This window comes from Talpa europaea (assembly GCF_964194135.1).
Source record: "Talpa europaea genome assembly, chromosome: 1".
In the NCBI taxonomy this organism is placed as follows: Eukaryota; Metazoa; Chordata; class Mammalia; order Eulipotyphla; family Talpidae; genus Talpa; species Talpa europaea.
This window is the reverse complement of record NC_140073.1, coordinates 24,157,306-24,176,938: the sequence shown is the minus strand read 5'-3', so window position 1 is coordinate 24,176,938 and position 19,633 is coordinate 24,157,306. Positions and strand designations below refer to the sequence as shown.

General features: G+C 40.9%; 1 protein-coding gene across 1 annotated transcript in view; it reads right to left on the bottom strand.

The window, feature by feature from the left end:
- Positions 1–19,633, bottom strand: part of MPPED2 (metallophosphoesterase domain containing 2) — a gene marked incomplete at its 3' end in the record, with an annotated part of 164,996 nt that overhangs the window by 78,601 nt on the left and 66,762 nt on the right. The window contains exon 3 of the mRNA XM_084249079.1: positions 1,470–1,695. Coding sequence (XP_084105205.1) covers positions 1,470–1,695 — 226 coding nt within the window. The remainder of the gene's footprint in view (positions 1–1,469; positions 1,696–19,633) is intronic.

The window sequence follows — 19,633 nt, the reverse complement described above, 5'->3', positions numbered from 1 at the left end:
TCACCACCAATGACCACATTGCCACTGCCACGACTGCTCAGTCACACCTTCTACCCTGAGTCCGACTCAAAATCGGAAGCTACCATTTATTAGCTATGTGATTCTTGAGCAGTTACTTAACCTTTCTATGACAAATTTTCCAAATGCCAAATGAGGGTCATAATTCTCTCTCAATCAAAATACCACCTCTTAAAAATATTTTGAAGTTATTGTGATGAAGATGTGAGGACTTAGATTAGCGCCTGGCATCCATTGAGTGTTCACTAGCATTGCCAGGTTGATTTTAAACAGAAATATACATCTTATATCCACTCATCAGTCCTTCTGGAGATCAACTAGGAAAGCCAAAAAAAAAAAAAAAAAAAAGAATTACAAAAAGTAATTTTGACAACCAAACAGTGGGGTGGGTATGGCAAATTTGAATTTGCTCTACTTGTCCTTTTCCAGTCCTGCATGCAACTCCTAAAGCAGGAATGAAGTACTTTTCCAGACTGGGAGAATAAAAGTTAGTTCTTCTGCTTTCTATATAGAATAGAGCTCTTAGAAAATAAATACACAAGCACACAAATGAATATCCAAGCCATTTCTAAAGGGGGGGTGCTTTAGAGGTAAAGTGACCATTTCAAGTTCACATAAATACTTAGTGGCAGAGCCAAAGCTAGAAAAATGATGATGATGAGGAGGAAACCATAGGTACTCTTCCAAATCCACTCTAAAATGGGTATTACTCTTACCCTCTCAGAGATGCAGAAACTGAGATTCAAGTTCTGTGAGGTAACTGCTTCAGAATCAGGCTGACAACTGGTGGGGCCAAGATCAAAATGCTTTTGGTCTGGCCCCTCCAATATGGACCTGCTGTGACTTTTCCAGAGCTCGGCAATAAGAATTCTCATCCTGAGCGCTCAGTGGTAACTTTCACACTGTGCACACATCAACCTCATCTGGGGTACTTAAAAAAATACAGATTGCTGGGTTCCACCTCAGGAAGGAGAATCAGGGATCTCAGGGGTTCAGAATCTGTATTATCTGTATTTCTTCAGAGTAGGTCAGGTGACTGTGATGTGCAGCGAGACCCAATCTAAGTAAGCTATTTTGTGGCTGCCTCCAGTGTAGAATGAGAGGAAAATGAGTTACCAAGGCTGATGGAATGTTCGAAGTAACAGAATCTGGTGTGAAGGATAAGCTGGTGCCTTCCTCCATAGCCGCAGATGCAGCCTCCAGGCACACAAACACAGACATAGTTACCCAAGTCCCACCCCCACTAGTCTTGCCTAAAGAAATCTGCATCACAATGCAGAACACAAGCCCTGAATGGCCCAGCAGTGCCAGATTATGTGTTATGTTGGAGATACAGCAATAAGGTTTCCTTCCACCCTAATCCTTTCCCCTCAAGGCACCCTACAACTGTGCCCAGCTTTCTTAGTGTTGAAGAAAAAAAAAAGGGAGGGGGTAAATGAATGAGCACTTACCAAGGTGCACCGTATATCCTGAATCCCTTCACTGTTACCTCCGAGTCTTGTAAGTAAATACTGTTTGTCAGGAGGGACTGAACGTTGTCAAAGTCCTCTGGTTTCAATTTGGACACAGAGGGGAAACGGTAGTAGTCCTGTTTAACAAGGTCTGCCATGAATTCCTTATCAAATGTCAGTTCATGATTCCCAGCAATCACTATTTTATATTCATATGGCAGGTTTCCTGAAATAAGAAAAAAGAGCGCCAATTAGCACGTTCATTTCCCATCACAAAGTACAACAGTTGAGACTGTGTGATTAACAGACAGTATACCCAAATGAAATAGCTCACAGAGCCCTTTATATTTCCATGGGAACCGAAATTTATGACTACTCCTTTATGCTAACAAAAATGACAATAAACCAGAGATAGAAAGCTGCTAAGAAGCTAAAAAGCTACTAAGAAGACATTAAGTTCTAGAGTTTCATTTCCCTTTTCTGTATGCTACACATTTACTGTGATGAATCCATACTTCATAATTACCCAGTGAAAAAGGACTTTAATCACAACCCTTAAAAAAAAGTCTGGACTTAGTTTGGTCCTCAAAAAATAAGCCAACCACCTATTAGCAACTCAGACAAAGGCTTGATTTTAGTAAAGTGCTCATACAAAAGACAGGGCACAGCCAAATCCTCCACATTTACATGAACGAAGGGAATTCTATAGTATAATTTCATATTACAAGTTACAGTTTACCTTCTGGTTTGTGAATAAAAAGACATTATTAATGGTTCCCCAGATTAGAAGGCCAACTTTCCTCCCATTGCAATGGGAGTAGAAACTGTAAAGCTTAACCCCCTTTTAATATTTATGGTATGGAAATTTGTGTTCTCCGTGTGTGCTTTTTATGCAAAAGTTTCCTGATCAAAATGAGATAATTCTGGGAAGAAGAATGAAAGCTATAAAGGCAAACCCAAACACCAGACTTCTGCATAGATTTATAATGTTTGAATAAAGTGCAGATCATACATATTAATAACTCACCGTGATGTTATAAGAACTAAAATCCAAAGGGAGATAGCACTGGGCAGCTGTCCCCACCTGAAATTAATGCCCTTTTCTCTTCTTTTGTCATCACCCATCCCTCAAGCCTCACTGCAGGGCTGCTGCTCATTTCATTTCATTTTGAAGGGAGATAGAGTGGGAAAACAGTGTCTATGATTCCAGCTTCCTAAGACTCCTGAGTCCAAGATGAAATTGTTTCCTGCTATTCCAGGAAGAATAAAGTTACTACTTCCACTTGTTATAATAATTGGTCTTTACCAGCAAGTCAAAGTCCCTGATTTCATTAATAAAGCTTAAGAAGGAAGAAAATAATTTTGGAGGAGGTGGGATTTGTCATAGGTCAGTGTGAATTTCAGCCCTGCAGAGAGTACAAGGTGAAATCCACAATTTCAGCCACACAGTGTAAATGTATCTCCTGATATTGAAGAAGTTTTCAGGATTGGCCTAATATGTTTTATAATGCTACTGATTTTCCTGTAGCTTTCAATTTCTATATTTCTAACTGTAGTATAATTGCATATAGAGAAAGTGTGTTAATGTTGAAGCTTAAGAGAGAAAAGAAAGCAATCAGAAATAACACTGCAGAAAGATGAAACAAAAACAGCATGGCCAAGTGTCAGTGGCTCTCCTAGGCTACTCCCAGCCTGTGAGAGATGCCTTTGGCCTCCGTTATTTGCAAGGCTGTGGTGAAGAGCTTATAGAAAATAGGAAGCCCCCTCTCAAATATGTGTTTCTGTTGAGTTCATCACCTGAACAAGCATAAGGCAACAGGAGTGTGACGTGTGCTGCAAACAACATGCATAGAATGATGGCAATTTGCACAATTCCCTACGCGTACAGTACAGATGACAAGCTGTATTGGAAGGGCTGTAAATTCCCAGCATTGCACACACTGTGCCCCTCAACTCTAGTAATATGGCTTTGTGATCCCCTAGGCCTGATACTGTGTCCCAGATTCACCTGTGCTTCTGAGGCCAGACTGGGATAACATGTCTTCCTGGGTGGTAATCTGTTCAAAGGTGGGTCTTGCCTGTGTGAATCTCTGAGCAACTCTATTTGTCCAAGTCATGCTGTAGCTGCTGGCTGCCCTTTAATCATTCATGATGATGGACTCTTCATGCGCCACTGCTCCTGCAAGGGGAGCCTGACTGCTCACTGGTCCATTTTACAGCTTTGGTTCTGGGATGGCAGAGGCAAGACAGGAAATGGGGCAAAGTAAATACATTTACCCTCTTTGGACCATTTTTTTAAAAAAATTTTTTATAAGATTTTATTTAGTTTTGCAAGGAAGAACTGGGGTGTAGGCCAGAGGTACCGGGGTGAGAGGATTCACCAGAGACATAGTAGGGAGTACAGCAGGCACATGTACTAAAGTACTACTGCTAAGGTGAGCAGTGGGCTAGATAGGAGAGGTCTGCTGCGCCATAGGTGGGCTAGCTCCCTGGCCAGGGATGGAACTCAGGCATTTGCAAAGATAACAGTGCTGAGACTTAACCCCAAAACCACCAGGGAAGCCCCTGTTGTGTTTTGTTTGTTTGATTGCTTGTCTTTTAAAGGCAAAACTGGCAAAGTAAATCTCCCTTTGCAAGACTGACCTCTTCCATATGTTTGAATCAAATTTTGGAGATTCAGCATAAAGTAGTAACCAGGAAAATGAACAGCCACAGAAACATGGTGATATTTACACACTGCGAACAAACTCATCTCTTTCTGAGACTCTAGTAGTTTTCAACTTCCACCCGCTTTTAACTATGTTATGAAATTGTCTGACATATTTTCCTTTTTGTGAACTGACCTTTCATCTCTAATCTGCCAACCTTTATATTTTATATGAAAAGTGTAAGCAGGGCAGCTGACAAATCTCCTGTTACTTGATGGCATTTTAGTTTTTTCCCAGACTAGATTAATTTGGAAGGTTCTGCAGTTAAGCTCCAAACTTCTTGGTATTCAAACCGCATAATTTAAATATTGTCAGACAAGGAGGTGCCTGCCTTTATCCATTTTATTCAGATCAGGCCACTGAAGCTGACCTGTTTGAATAAAAACCAAGGCCATTTACAGTTATTCTAACATGAAAAACCCTTGCTCAAAATGACCTAAAGAACTCAACTAATTAACCAGTTCCATCTTTTTCAACCCATTGTAGGTGTTCTACTGATAATATACAAGATGATTTTATAGGTCAAATCGAAATGAACTTTTGACAAAAATGTCAAGCTGTTTGTGTATTTTAAAAATACGCATTTGGAAAAACTACAATATAACCACATAAGTAATGATATAGAGCTTCCTTTTTTTATTTCTCATTTATCTGTCTTTATATATGAGATGATTTAAAGAAAAGTATTGAGTAAATAATTTAACATAGCAATAAATCACCGATATGGCAAAGTGACAGCTGTAACAAGTGAATGAATGGACATGTGGAACCCAGCGCATGGGTGAGGCTAGAGTTTACAGCCCCTAAGGGAGACCATAAGTTCTAGGTGGTGGCAAGCCAGTCTTACTCAAGTCCGTACCTTCTGTGCCTAGTGGCGTCACATAATTAGATGCTCACTTAGAAACAAAAGGAAAATGAAAATCAGCTGGGCCCCCACTGCTCGTCCATAGTTCTCATTATCCCACACTCTCACTATTACCAAGTCCTGAAGCAGTCCTTAACAGAATTTTTCTAGGTTCCTCAATCTCTCAGGGTGCTTTAGACATCCCATGTGGCATCTACCATGTCCTCTATACCTGAATGGAAAAGAGGAAGTAAGCTTACTTCCCCTCTTCACTTTCCAATCACTCTACTTGTGTCTTCTCTTCTAATAACTGGCCTCTTGTGCCAGTTAATCCCTGGTGGCCTGGGGATTAAGTCTCAGTGCTATCACCTTGATGGCATGAGTCTGATCCCCAGCCAAGGAGCTAATCCACATGGCACAGCAGACCTCTCCTGTCTCGCCCGCTGCTCCCCTCAGCAGTGTATTTCAATCACTCTGCCTGTTCTGCTCTCCACTCTGTGTCTGGTGAATCCTCTCACCCCCTGCACCTCTGGCCTACACTCCAACTCTTCTACACAAAAATAAATAAATAAAATAACTGGCCTCTTAATCCTATTCCTCCCTCCCTCTCCAACTGGTATTTTGGTATTTGGACCTTTCTCTGTTGAAAGCGCCTCCTGTGTGAGTTTGTGTTTACCAGCCCAAGGAAACAGAAACAAGCAGATCTTCACACTCACACAAACACACACACACACACAGAGCAGATCTTCTCACACACACACACACACACTCTCACTCACACACAATCCAAGACCATCCCAATCTTGCTTCTTCTTTGAGATGCTTCCTCATTTCACTTCTATATATCTGCTAAAAGATTCTAAGAGCTCATGGTTGTTAAGCTGAGTTCAGTCCACAGAAATATTAGTCTCAACTGCATATTATTATTTTTTAATTAGACTAACATTTAGAGATCAGGAGACAGCACACCAAAAAAATAGGGATTTGGGGTTTTTTTTGGAAATCAAAAGATCAGGCACTACTGACCTCCCGTCTGCCACAGACCTCCTCACTCCCTATTACTTCTCATGCCTGGTTCACTTATTTCACTGTGTTGCCCAATTGGCTGCTCTATTACTAGAATTAGCAACTTAGAGACAATGGTTACTCATAATTTCCCCAATGCACTCTGATTTTTGTATCTATTTTCTTCCAGAGGCTTCCATGGAATGTTGATGATAAGCCCCCCTCCCCCCATAACCAAACCCAAGACTTTTTCTCAATTCTCATCTCTCTTGTTCACACTACAGTGACACTGTTGCCCCTGAAAATATCTATTCCCTTGATTCCTAATTTGCACTATGCAGTCTCCTATTCCCTCTCAGATATTTCCTTTCCTCTCCCCTCCTTGTCTTCTGCTCTCCTGGCATCCTCTCATACTCAACTAGCTCCATTAGACTCTCTTCACTTCTACTTGTATGGATATTATTTAGTATTTTCTTGTTGTACCGCTCACATTTCTATTCTTCGTGATTCAATTTTTAAACTCTTACAATTTAAATTGTGGAGGCAGCATTTGGTTAAGGCAGCAGGTCTCTGCAGGGCCTGCTATGCATTAGCTGCGTGACCATGGACAGAGTAGTTATATTTACTAAAGGGCACTAACAAAATGGAGACAGTGCTTTATTCACTTTCATACGTTGTGATCAAGATGGCATAGAGCTTCTATAGCACAGACATGGTATAATTAATCTTCATGTTAATTCGTCATACTGTAGATTTTGGGGTTTTTTTTTGCATGGGAGTTTTCTCTCCTTATACTTCAAGGTCCTTGAAAGCATAGATCATGGCATGTGCTTCCTGACACAACCCAAAGGAAGCAGTTTAATACCTTCCAAATGGCAGGTGCACAACCAGTATTTACTGACTAAGCGGAGGAGGGATGGTTGTATCTCCAGAAGATTCCCCAAGAGAGTCCAGATAGGAATTTTAGAAACTAAGCTAATCATCTCTGGTTATGATGAGGTGATTAAACCATGTTACATTTTCCTCAGCATTAAGACCTTCCTGAAGTGTCCTATTCTCAACTCCTGAACCAGTCTAGCCAGAGAATTTCCAATGAACTGTCTTTAAACCTCAAATATAAAGGGAGAATAAAGGATAATAATACCCCCTATTATTATAGATAATCAACAAAATACTGTATATACAGAAGTTGCGCAGTGTCTCACACTTCATAATCATTCAATACATATTACCTGCATTATGATGATTTTTTTTTAAAACCATAGAAAGTAAACAAGTTTCCTCCAAAATTCAATGGATTTTCTAGTGGTATGTTAATCGATGAAAGTTATTCAAAACTTGTGCAGGACCTGGTAAACATTTACGCATTGTCTGCAACTAAGATTTCTTCAAATTTTTTTTAAAGATTTATTTATTTATTTATACAAGCACTGGGTACAGTCAGAAGCTTGGGAGGGTGAGAGAATTCACCAGAACCAGAGCGGGGAACAAAACAGGCAGACTGATGAAATACACTGCTGAGGGGAGCAGTGGACGCGGCAGGAGAGGTCTGCGTGCCATGTGGGATCCTCACCTGGTGGCCAGGGACCGAACTGGCGCTACAGAGGCTGCGGGCAGCTTTGCAGCCCAGCGCTCAACCGCTGCACCACCAGGGAAGGCCCACAATGATTATTATTATGAATACTCCTTTCAGTTGTCATCCAATTGGTCATTAGTTTATCCACAAGTTGAATGACCTCTACATGCCAGTCACAAAGTCATTACTCTCAAAGAAGAGCATTTGAAAACAGAAAAAGAAAAGTTCAATTTTTCCAAAGGCAGAAATCGACAAGGACAGAAGTGTCCTTCATGTGAACTAAAGTATTATTAGTGTCATTTGAGCATCTGGAGGTGATTAGGGTCGGCTATGAGGCCTTCAAGCTATATGCAAGGCAAATCCCACCACCTCTGTCAAGAAGATTCTGATCTTGCAAAATGAACTTCTCTGTCATCCAGATACCCATCTTGCAGTAATTACTTAACATGAAAAAATGCACCATGACCAGCTACTCATTTACAAATACACAGTATAATCTGTGCTAGGTAACATCTAGTTCTATTTCCCCCAAGAGTGACTGCTCATTTAGGATACCCCTGGTATCTTCACAGAAGCAGGTGAGAGTACTCCTCCATGAGTGTGTAGGGAGGACTAAAGTCTAAGATCTTCATCTATGCACATGCCTGAAAAATCCCTAACAACTTTAAAGTGGATATACAGAGAACTGTGTCCAGGTCAGTCTCCCTTCCTTATCAAACTCAAGATATTTAATGTGCCACTTAAAGTGGATCCCATGAATCACAGCACACAAATCTAGAAGGAAAGATGCTGAGACAGCCCGATGTGATGATGTGAAGTTGTACTTCATGAGCCTCCCTGGAGCTGGGATAGGTCAACATGAAGAAAACAAGGGTATAGGGGAGAGACCTACTCCTATGTTCACCAGAGCAGCTTCATTTTTCTTTTATTTTATAATTTGGGGAAAGGTTTCATTTGAAGAAAGTTATCCCTGAATTAAAATTAAAAAGAAAAGCAATTTATTTATCTGATTCCATTCCACTGTATAGAAATTTAGTGCCACACAACTGCCACCACTTGGCAAGCTAAGTCACAGTTCATGTTGGTGGCAAGAGAGGGACAAGAATAGCTCTTTGACTTCTATGCTAGGATTCTTTCAGGTGACTCCAAAGTTGTAACAGCCCGATAAAGTCTGGCCTTACACCCACTGTTCACATGGGGCCTCCTCATACCATTATTTCATCTGCAAGTGATCTTTTCTCTGGTTCTAGGCAGTTATGGCCCTTTTTGTTTATATCTGAAATAGAACTCCCCATTCTAGATGCTTTTCTGGCTCTATCAGGGACTACTCCTCCAGGGGACATGAAGTAGTGTCAGCCTTCCACTATGACAACATAATTTCTGGCTCAACGAACACATTCTCCAAATGCTACTGCAGCTGTGGGTGTCATTTCTTACCAGCTAGCTCTCAGGAGAATTTGGGACCCTACCCAAGGAAGAGAAGGTCATAGAATCAGGAAGGAGAGGGGAGAAAAGCTCCTTTACCCAACTTCATGCAGAGATCCAAAATTAAAAAACTTATCATCTATAGTATAAGAATGAAGATGAGAGTTTGACAGAGAATAGAAATCCAACATAAACCAAAATTCCTAAAGAGACCGGGAAGGTACACAACAACATGAACTGGAGTGGGAAGATAAGAGAGGGGATGGTTTGGACACATGTGTGTTGCCATTTTCAAAATACACATGTAAGATTGCTCTAGCATGTAAGATTCCTTGCTAGCGTGTCCCCACCCCACCACCACTGTAAGCTAATGTGCCAGAAAATTAACTATCATACAATTGCAACCTATTCTTTTCTATCAGTCATTATTAAGCATATTCCTCTAGAAAAGTCAAGTTCAGGTCAAATCAAACTCCAAGGTCAATTCCAGAATAGAATTTTTCCAGAATAGAATTTTTCCAATTTTTCCTGGGAATCTGTCAGCCACCTGCTATTCCACTCCTAGAAATCTACCCAAAGGACACAAAAACATTAATTCAAAAGGATACCTCCAGGGCTTCCCTGGTGGCACAGCGGTTGAGCACTGGGTTGCGCCAGTTCAATCCCCAGCTGCTCCCCGGCCACCGGAGGAGGGTCCCGCATGGCGCGCAGACCTCTCCTGCCGCCCGCTGCTCCCCTCAGCAGTGTACTTCGGTCCTTCTGCCTGCTCTGCTCCCTGCTCTGGCTCTGGTGAATTCTCTCACCCTCCCATGCTTCTGACTGTACCCAGTGCTTGTATAAATAAAAAATAATAAAAAAAATTTAAAAAAGGATACCTGCACCCCTATGTTTATTGCAGGACTATTTACAATAGGTAAACTATAGAAATGACCCAAATGCTTCAAAATAGATGACTGGATCAAGAAGATGTGGTATATATATACAACGGAATATTACTCAGCAATCAAAAAAGATAAACTTGTGCCATTCACAGCAACAAGGCTGGAGCTGGAAGGGATTGTGTTCAGTGAAATAATCCAGAAAGAAAAATATCTGATGGTTTCACTTATAGGAGGAATGTAGAGGAACCAAATAAGTGATCAAGAAAAAAAATAATTATAATAAATTAAAAATCAAAATCAACGGGCAACTAAAAATCAGAGACATTGTGCAGGGGAGGAAGAGAGAGAAGGATCAAAACAGGAGAGGGAAGAGCACAAGGGACTACAGTGATGGTGCCTGGGTGAACTGGTGGTAGGAATTTTACAGGGACTGCACCTGAGAGGATAAACCATATATTGCACAAAAAATGAAGAATGATGTAAAATATATATAAAATAAACAAAACAAAAGATGGCTCCTGCCCCCTATTCTTCATTCTTCATGAATAAAAGTACAGAAATTATGGCAAACAGAGTAGTCCAGCAGATCAAGCAAATGCCAGAGACTACATTTTTCATGTTGTTTTTTTAGCAAGGATCTAATAAGCAAGGTTATTGACTATTATCTTCTATTTCTTTTTCTTAAAGTCAAGGGGGGAGTTGGTAAACACAGAGTAGAGCACTACTTCTTAATGAAGAGAACACTGCAAAGCTAACATGGTTTGCTGGGGTTTGGGAGTAAAAGAAAAGCTACTTCTATAAAGATGACAAATGTTAAGGTCTCCAATTCTTATACCCACCCCCACCATACTCCTAAATAAAACACTTGAAAATATATATGAGGAAACCACTTGTATTAGGTAGAGCTCACTAAGTAGCAAGAAGAAAACACAGAGACAGAGATGACAGGACAGGACAGGGCAACCCATTACGGCTCCAAGATGCTCAGGAAAAGCAAACTCACATGGGACTATCTTCAGGCTCATGTACTCTTGCCAATGTGGTAGGGAAAAAACTTTCTAAGATTAAAAGGATCAAAACAGATATGTAGTCAAATCTGTCATCCTAGGACTGCCTCTAAACAAGAGATTTATTATAATTCAATCATATTTTTGAAGCTTTTAACCTGAGTGGGATGATGCCAGCAGCCTTTCAAAACACTGTGCTTTAATACTGCTATCATAAAAGGACACTGTTATACTCCCACAATGGATAGAGTACCGCTTTTTATGTTTAAAATTATTATTACATTTTTAATATTGTGAATACAGCAGAGAGGGAAAATGTTCAAACTCTTGAAGTCTCTCTATTCCACTGAGAAATGAGTAAAAAAAACTTGGACTTGAAAACTGGCCAAGCAGAAAATTCTGTAGAAGGAAGAATAGAAAAAAATAATACTAGTGACTATGGGATAGAAGAGATATGAGGCCCCAGAACAGACTAGGGAGATATGCCACCTAAATTCCTTGGAAGGAATTTTTGGAAGCTGACAGCAAACAAGAGCTGAATCTAACCTGGAAGCAAGGAGAGGGCTGTGTCAGTCATGAGGAGACCACCTTTCTTTTTCTTTTTCTTTCTTTTTTTTAACTCTTTTTTGTTGTTTTTGTTTTTGGGGTTTTTTTGTTTGTTTGTTTTTTAGATTTATTTATTTATTTATACAAGCACTGGATACAGTCAGAAGCGCGGGAGGGTGAGAGAATTCACCAGAGCTAGAGCGGAGAACAGAACAGGCAGACTGATGAAATACACTGCTGAGGGGAGCAGCGGGCATGGCTGAAGAGGTCTGCGCGCCATGTGGGACCCTTGCCCGGTGGCCAGGGATGGAACGGGCGCTGCAGAGGCTGCGGGCAGCTTCGCAACCCAGCGCTCAATTCAACCGCTGCGCCACCGAGGAGGCTCCACCTTTCTTTTTCTGTTGTACCCCCAGCACCTAGAAAAATGTTTGGTACTTAGTTGTTGCGCTCTGCCTACTAGCTGAGTGAATGACGGGACCTCTAGAAATCCCTTTCAGCTCTATAGTTTGTACTCACTTGCCTCGGCTGCAAAGCCATCAGAAACATTCAATCAGAGCAAGCTCCGTCTCTGACCTCAGTCTGTCCCCCGTCAGGCTCCATTAATTTTCACAAGTCCTGACAGCTCTAACGTTAATACTCACACTTGCTGATGGAGCCACACAGCAGGTTCAGACTGCTACGTTCTCCTCTGAAACTCATGCATTAGGGTTTCTTCCATGCTTGCAATGGGAAACCAAGTCTAAGAAATATTAAACACAGAAAACTATATTACAATAATGTCAGGGCTGAGTTGGAAACCCAGGAGACAGTAAGGAATGCTGAGTGCAAGTCCAGTGGGCCACTGCAGGAATGAAGGCCACAAGAAGCCACAGCTGAAACACTCCCTTCTCTTCTTCAGCCTCCTCCATAAAAAGAATCCCAAGGCACCAAAAGGGATCAGGACACTAGCACCCATACACATTAGGGATCTGAAAATGGTTCAGAGATTTCTCAGCAGCTTCTTTTTTGCATGAATCCCTGTCTCAATGATAGCCTTTTATCAATTAACTTTTTATGATTTTTATGACTTACACACCTCTCTCTCTCTCTCATTCAAACATACATTTTTAATGACAACTACAATGTCGTAAAAACAAATGACAGTCTCCTCTGTCTTCCAACTGAGTATCTCTAATTTGCTACCCAAACCATGGCATGTTCTACATGTGAAGTTGAGGTAGTAACTGAAGTGCAACTCCAATTATACTCAAGTATTACCATCTGGCTAGACAGCTGGAACCACGGGTTATCTCTCCACTGTTAAGTTTTTCCAACTTCTTTCTCACAAATGAGGACATTGGTTTATTTATATTTTTAAGATTTATTATTTATGCTTACAAGAACTGATGTCCAGGCCAGAGGGGGTAAGAGGATTCACCAGAGACAGAGTTGGGAGCAGAACAGGCAGACTGACTGAAATACACTGCTGAGGGGAGCAGCAGGCGAGACAGGAGAGGTCTGCAATGCCATGTGGGTCAGCTCCCTGGCCTGGGATCAAACTCTGCAGTGGCTGTGGATAGCTTCATAGTGCTGACACTTAACCCCTTGGGCCACCAGGGAGGCCCAGGACCTTGGCTTATTGAGGAACATTTACCCACATACCAAAAATCTGATCTAAATAATGAAACCAGCTTTTAAAGACCCAGCACTCTACCTATTTATGCTTCAGAAATCTGGATCCAAATCTAGGTTCCACTGGATATTCATAAGATGAATCAGCAAAGACACTGTCAACTCCACCAGCTGTGGGTATGCTTCTATCACTGGGAGGTATGAGAATGCAGGGATATACAGAATGATGATTAAGAGCATGGGTTCTGGAATCAGGCAGATTTGGGACTGTATGTCTGGTTCTGTCACTTATTACCTGCCAAACTCAAACTCAAAACATACTATTTAACCTTCCTGTTATTCATCAGGAAAGAAATGGGTAACTGGATAACCTATATTACAGAGCATATAGACAGACTGTATGAGCTCAGTAAAGGATCCAATACAAATCTGACATACACAAGCTGATTTTCATTACTATCATCACTACCTTCATTACTTTTATCCTGTATTGTCTTTTGCATTTAGCTTCCTCCAGGATAAGAGGTTCATCTCCTACTTCTTACTACCTTAGAAGAATATTCAACAAATATCTTTAATAAATAGCAGTGTTAACTGACAAGGTCTATGGTGAGCTGAGGAATAATATGTTGCTGTTTTTATCCCCACAAAGTCTTTAAAAAAACAACTGAGAAAAAGGTGTTGCTTCCAGCAATAATTATAAAACAAGTGGCAATTATTCTACTGAATAATTAGAAGAACAAATGCAAATCCTGTGTGTATGCATTTTAAACGATTAAGTATGGGTGAAAATCAAATTAAATAAAAATAACACAAGATATAAAGGCCACGTTCTTTAAGAGAAATACAATTTTAGTGGCTTTTTAGATTCTCTTCCCACCTGAACCTTACAAATAACAATAAAAAAAAATCTTTCTGTAATAACTACTATTATTTTTGTAAGCTGAAACAATACCAGGGCATGTGATGTAGGATTTCACTGTGCAGTGATTCGGGAGGGGCTGGGCCACAGAAGCCAGAAAGGAGGGTTGACAGTGGAAATAAAATCTCTGCCTTAACAGCACCACTGGGGTTAGATGAAAATGGTCTTCTAGAACTTGATTAAAACTAAATTGAAAAAGAACATATTTGGCTAATATTACATTAGACTAAAATATAGAAATGAACCCTAATACTCTCGAAATCTAATAAGAAAAAGCCATCTCAATTTCCAAACTTTCACAAGCATCTCCTTTAAATGCATCACAGATCAATTTACATGGTACTTTTGCCAATAAGCAAAACTGAATCACAGGTTCCAATTGGCTTATATTGGAAAGTGTGAGAGCAAATGCTAGAAAATGCAATTACTGCAAACAAACTCCATTTTCTCCCCTCTGAAGGGAATTTCAGAGAATATTTTATTGCCATCAAATAATATTTCTGAAGGCATCAATACACAATTCTATTTTCTTTTCAGAGTCCCCATTCACTCTATAATCTAATCCATTCTACAGAATATCTTGAAATTTAGAGAAGAGCCTATGAAAGGGGATATTTCTTGCACACACATCCAATGTCAATTTTAATAATCTGCACTCTGGACAGGAAGTCACAGTGGGCAACATGTAGAGTCCAATATTTCCCATTCTATAACTCAAAATTCTAATGAAGCATTTCAAAGATAAAATTTCAAGAGGAATCTCTCAAGGAAGATTATTTTGATCCATAGTAACAATGATGAGGTGTATGCAGTATAATTCCTTAGGAAGAAAGGATTTCTGGAAAGCCTGCCATGGCATGTGAGGCTGACGGTTCCAGGAATAGGAGTTGGAGGTTTATTTCATTTTCTTCATTTTATTCCATACTCACATCTATGGTCTGGTGTTTCTGTTGCCCCCAAAGTCGTGTGGAAATCCTAACCCCCAAGGTGATGGTGTTAGGAAGTGGGGCCTGTGGAAGGTGATCATCCGAGTGGAGACCCATGGCAACAGAGACCTCTGGGAACAGAGACCTTGCTTCTTCCACCATGTGAGGACACAGCAAGAACACAACCTCAATAAACCAGGACGAGGACCCTCACCAAAACACTTAGACTGTTGCCTTGAGCTTGAACTTCCCAATCTCCAGATTGATGAGAAAAAAACATCTGTTATACATAAGCCATCCAGATTGTGGTATTTTGTTATAGCAGCCCCAAAGGACTGAGACACCACAGTGATCTAGTTTCTAAAGATCGAGTCCCCACCATATAAAGCCAAAGTTCAAGACATGAATTTGCACTGTTTTACTGAGTTCATATTTTCTCATAAATAGTGTGTGTAAAGCATAAAAGGTGTTTCATAAAGCTCCCTTTTAAATAATTCAATTAAATGTTTTAAGGAATCTAGGTAACCAGGCCACAGTTGGAAGAACTATCTCCAACTCTATTTGCTGAAAACTATTGTTTCCAGCAACATGATAAATGAAAAAAGAGCAGAAGCAATCTTCCGAAGTTCCCTGTTCTTGAACACTTGAAGTCAGGAGAATACATACTACTTTAGCCCAAACTGTTTGTTAAAATACATATCTATTTCTCTCTCTTATTGTCCACATCCATACCTTCTTCTGGGGCAAGGATTTCCTCTACCTTTTACTTTCTTTTTTTTTTTTTAAAGATTTATTTATTTATACAAGCACTGGGTACAGTCAGAAGCGCGGGAGGGTGAGAGAATTCACCAGAGTCAGAGCAGGGAGCAGAACAGGCAGAAGGACCAAAGTACACTGCTGAGGGGAGCAGCGGGTGGCAGGAGAGGTCCGCGTGCCATGAGGGACCCTCCTCCGGTGGCCGGGGAATAGCGGGGATCCAACCAGCGCTGAAGTGGCTGCGGGCAGCTTCGCAACCCAGCGCTCAAACGCTGCGCCACCGGGGAGGCCCCCTTTTACTTTCTTGATAGGCTAAATTGTGTCCCCCTAAAACTTATATTGAAGGCTTTATCTCCAGTAGCCCAAATTCTTGACTGTATTTAGAGAAGAACCTTTAAAGTGGTGATTAATTTAGGGTGAGGTCATAAGGAGGGACCCTAATCCAATCTGACTGGTGCCCTTATAATAAGAAAAAGTATGGTCACATACAGCGATACCAAAAATGTTCATGTACAAGAAGAGTGTGAGGACATAGTATGAAGCATCAGGAGGGACCACATCCATGGACACCGTTACCTTGGTTTTCTTTTTTCTTTTTAAAGATTTATTTATTTATTTATTTATTTGTATAAGCACTGGGTACAGTAAGAAGTGTGGGAGGGTGAGAGAATTCACCAGAGCCAGAGCAGGGAGCAGAACAGTCAGAAAGACCGAAGCACACTGCTGAGGGGAGCAGCGGGCGGCAGGAGAGGTCTGCGCGCCGTGCGGGACCCTCCTCCAGTGGCCGGGGAGCAGCCAGGGATCAAACCGGCGCTGCAGAGGCTGCGGGCAGCTTTGCAACCCAGCGCTCAACCGCTGCGCCACCGGGGAGGCCCGTTACCTTGGTTTTCTACTTTTCAGAACTCAATTTCTGTTGTTTAAGCCACCCATTCTATGTTGTAGTGACCCTAGCAAATTAAAATAATTTCCTATAAGACAGACTTTGCTTAATCTATTCTTTCCAATAAAGCTGGGGTGATCTTGCCAAAGTATAAACTGATCATATATATTCCCTTCATACACTTCCAACACTCTTTACAATCCTCCTAGAATCTTCATAAGTGCATACAGAAAAAGCCAAACTCCCTGTGTGGTGTGTCTAGTGTCTGTCAACTATTCCTCTATTCACATCTCAGGTTCTGAGCTTGTCAAGTGCTTGCAGTTACAGAATGAGAATTTATCTACATGACTATCTCCCCCCAGCTCAATTATGGACCTCAAGATGGTTCAGATTATATTCTTTTCATCTTTGCATTCTCAGCAGGCTTTAATCATCATTTATAAAATGACTGTGTGAATTAAGAATTAATGTTATCCTGGGCCTCCCCGGTGGCGCAGCGGTTGAGCGCTGGGTTGCGAAGCCGCCTGTGGCCTCTGCGGCGCTGGCACGATCCCCGGCTGCTCCCCGGCCACATGGCGCACAGACCTCTCCTGCCGCCCGCTGCTCCCCTCGGCAGTGTACTTCGGTCCTTCTGCCTGCTCTGCTCCTCTCACCCTCCTGAGCTCTGACTGTACCCAGTGCATGTATAAACAAGACAAACAAATAAATAAATAAAACATGCCTCTATTAAAAAAAAAAAAAGAATTAATGTTATCCTGGCTGAGAAACATGTGACTGTGAGTAGCCAGAACCTCTGTTTTAGACTTCAGGTAGTTGTAAAGCATTACAAACCCTACTTGAATTTTATCCAGCATATCACCAATTATTTGCATCACAAAGTATACCATTCATTTACTACTGAGAAACCTAATCTGATTTTCAAAATCTTTTTGGGTTGGGGAAGGCAAAAGGGGACAAAGTGATTGGCATACACGAAGTAAGGATTCAACTTATTGAATGAGCAAAAAAATGAGTAGGTAAATAATTGAACAACTGAATTACCTATGTTACACAAATAACACCTTGCAAGTCCAAAAAAGAAAAATACTAGTGTTGCATGGTCAACATTACTCATGAAAAGATTGTTCCAGTCTGTGTTCCAGAATTGGGTAGCTTAAAGGAGATAATTGATAAACAGGGTTAATGGAATAGCCATTTATTACTTGAGAAGGAGCCCATATTTCTTCTTTGTTGTACCCCTTCATCTGAAAGATTTTCTCCTAGGCCTCTGAGGCAAATCACTGATGTTTTGACAGCTGGCTTTTTCAGAGGCTACTCTTTACAAATGAGCCTCCCGCTCAAGCCAAACAGGACATGTGTGTGCATCTTCTCAGGCTCCCAAGTCACTGGGTCAGATGAAAGAATCCACACTAACATAGTTGCAGGGCCAACATATTCCTTTTGCTTCCAACAGAAAAATGAAGCAGCAGCAGGGTGCTCCTGACCTCTTCTCCTCTAATTTCTTGCTCAATGAAATCCCAACCTAAGAGAGTCCTCAGAGATCAAAATCATTGCTTCTATGGAATGGGAAATTAGGACTCAGCAAGACTAAATGCTTTCTTTAAGGTCACCCAAGGAGTTAGCAGCAAGGTAACTCCTCATCCTGCAGAACCCATCTTCACTTCTACCATATCTTACAATTATAGTGTCAGAGGTTTTGAATTGGAGGGAGTTGAAATGATTTGCCTTCCAGATCAGGAAATTTAGGCTTGGAGAAACGGAGATGTACCTCCAACCATGAATCCTGTCTTCTCAAATCAATGTTCCACTACTGCCAGTACCCTACGGTAACCCCATGCCATGTGGTTACTAACTTCCTTCATATCTCAGAGACATTTGGTATTGCTCAAATGTTCACTATTGGCATACTCTTTCCTGTTCTTTTTTAAATCTCTTCTATTATTACTTAAGACCATTTTCTTTCACTTGGTCCACAGAAGGCATCCAAGCAGTCACCTTACCTGTAAGCATAAATCATAGGGTAGTTCAAGACGATAAAATGACCTCTCTGGACCTACCCATTGTCCTTCCAAATTTTTCCCATGTCTGACACTAACACTGAGGCACCATTGATGAAACCCAATGGTAAAGATCTTCCATGTGGCCAAAGGAACAATATACACTTATTTTTTTCCAACAATTGTTAAGGGGTTACATTTGCTTACCATCAGCCAATATGGTACCTCTTTTCTCTATCAAATACCGAGGTGGTTTCTCAAGGCTCTAAGCAAAAGATTTTCTAGATGGGCATGATGTTAAAATGCACAGGTTTATCTCAATCACAATATCTCATTTCTGCATGTTTCTGAAATAACAGTTTTCACTTTTCACTAGGATTATTCTTCTCTGAGTGGAAGGCAAGGCCAGGATCAACTGAATCAGAAATGGTGAAATCATTTGTGGAAAAAACATTTTTATTTCTTTCTAAATTAATTCCTTTGGAAGGTCTTAGCTGCAAGTTGGAGATTAGCTACATTAGTAGGAAGAGTGTATGTTTGCAGGTAATAACCTAATTCTCCACAACTTAAAATTCCAACCATTTCTAGTCAAACCCACCCAACGCCTACACAGTTGATTCCTAGGAAGGTCCGATGGATTTCAATTCTTTGGGTTTTCACTCTTTAACTCTATCATATGGCATTTCACTTTCAATTCCACTGTCTCAGATTCATCTATTTTGTCATTCCCTTTCCCTTTTGGCTCATTTCAAGTCTGTTACAAAATCGGGTCTCAACCTAATTTTCTAATCCATCAGCCTTGGGGAAAAGAAATCCTATTAGGTCCAATTAAATCCCATTAGATCTCTGAGCCTCCCCAAAGTCAGGATGAGATATGATAATAAAATAGCTTCCCAGAATGCCCAGGGAACGATGACAGTCTTTCCACCACAGTCAACAACTATTCCCTGAGGTCTGAGGGTGTGACACACAGTGTATTTAGTGTTAGCTAAGAAATAATGATGCACAAGCAGAAGAGGTTCTCTGCACTGTGGAGCTTATACTCAGCTGGGAGCAACAGACAACAAAGAAGTAAATAGC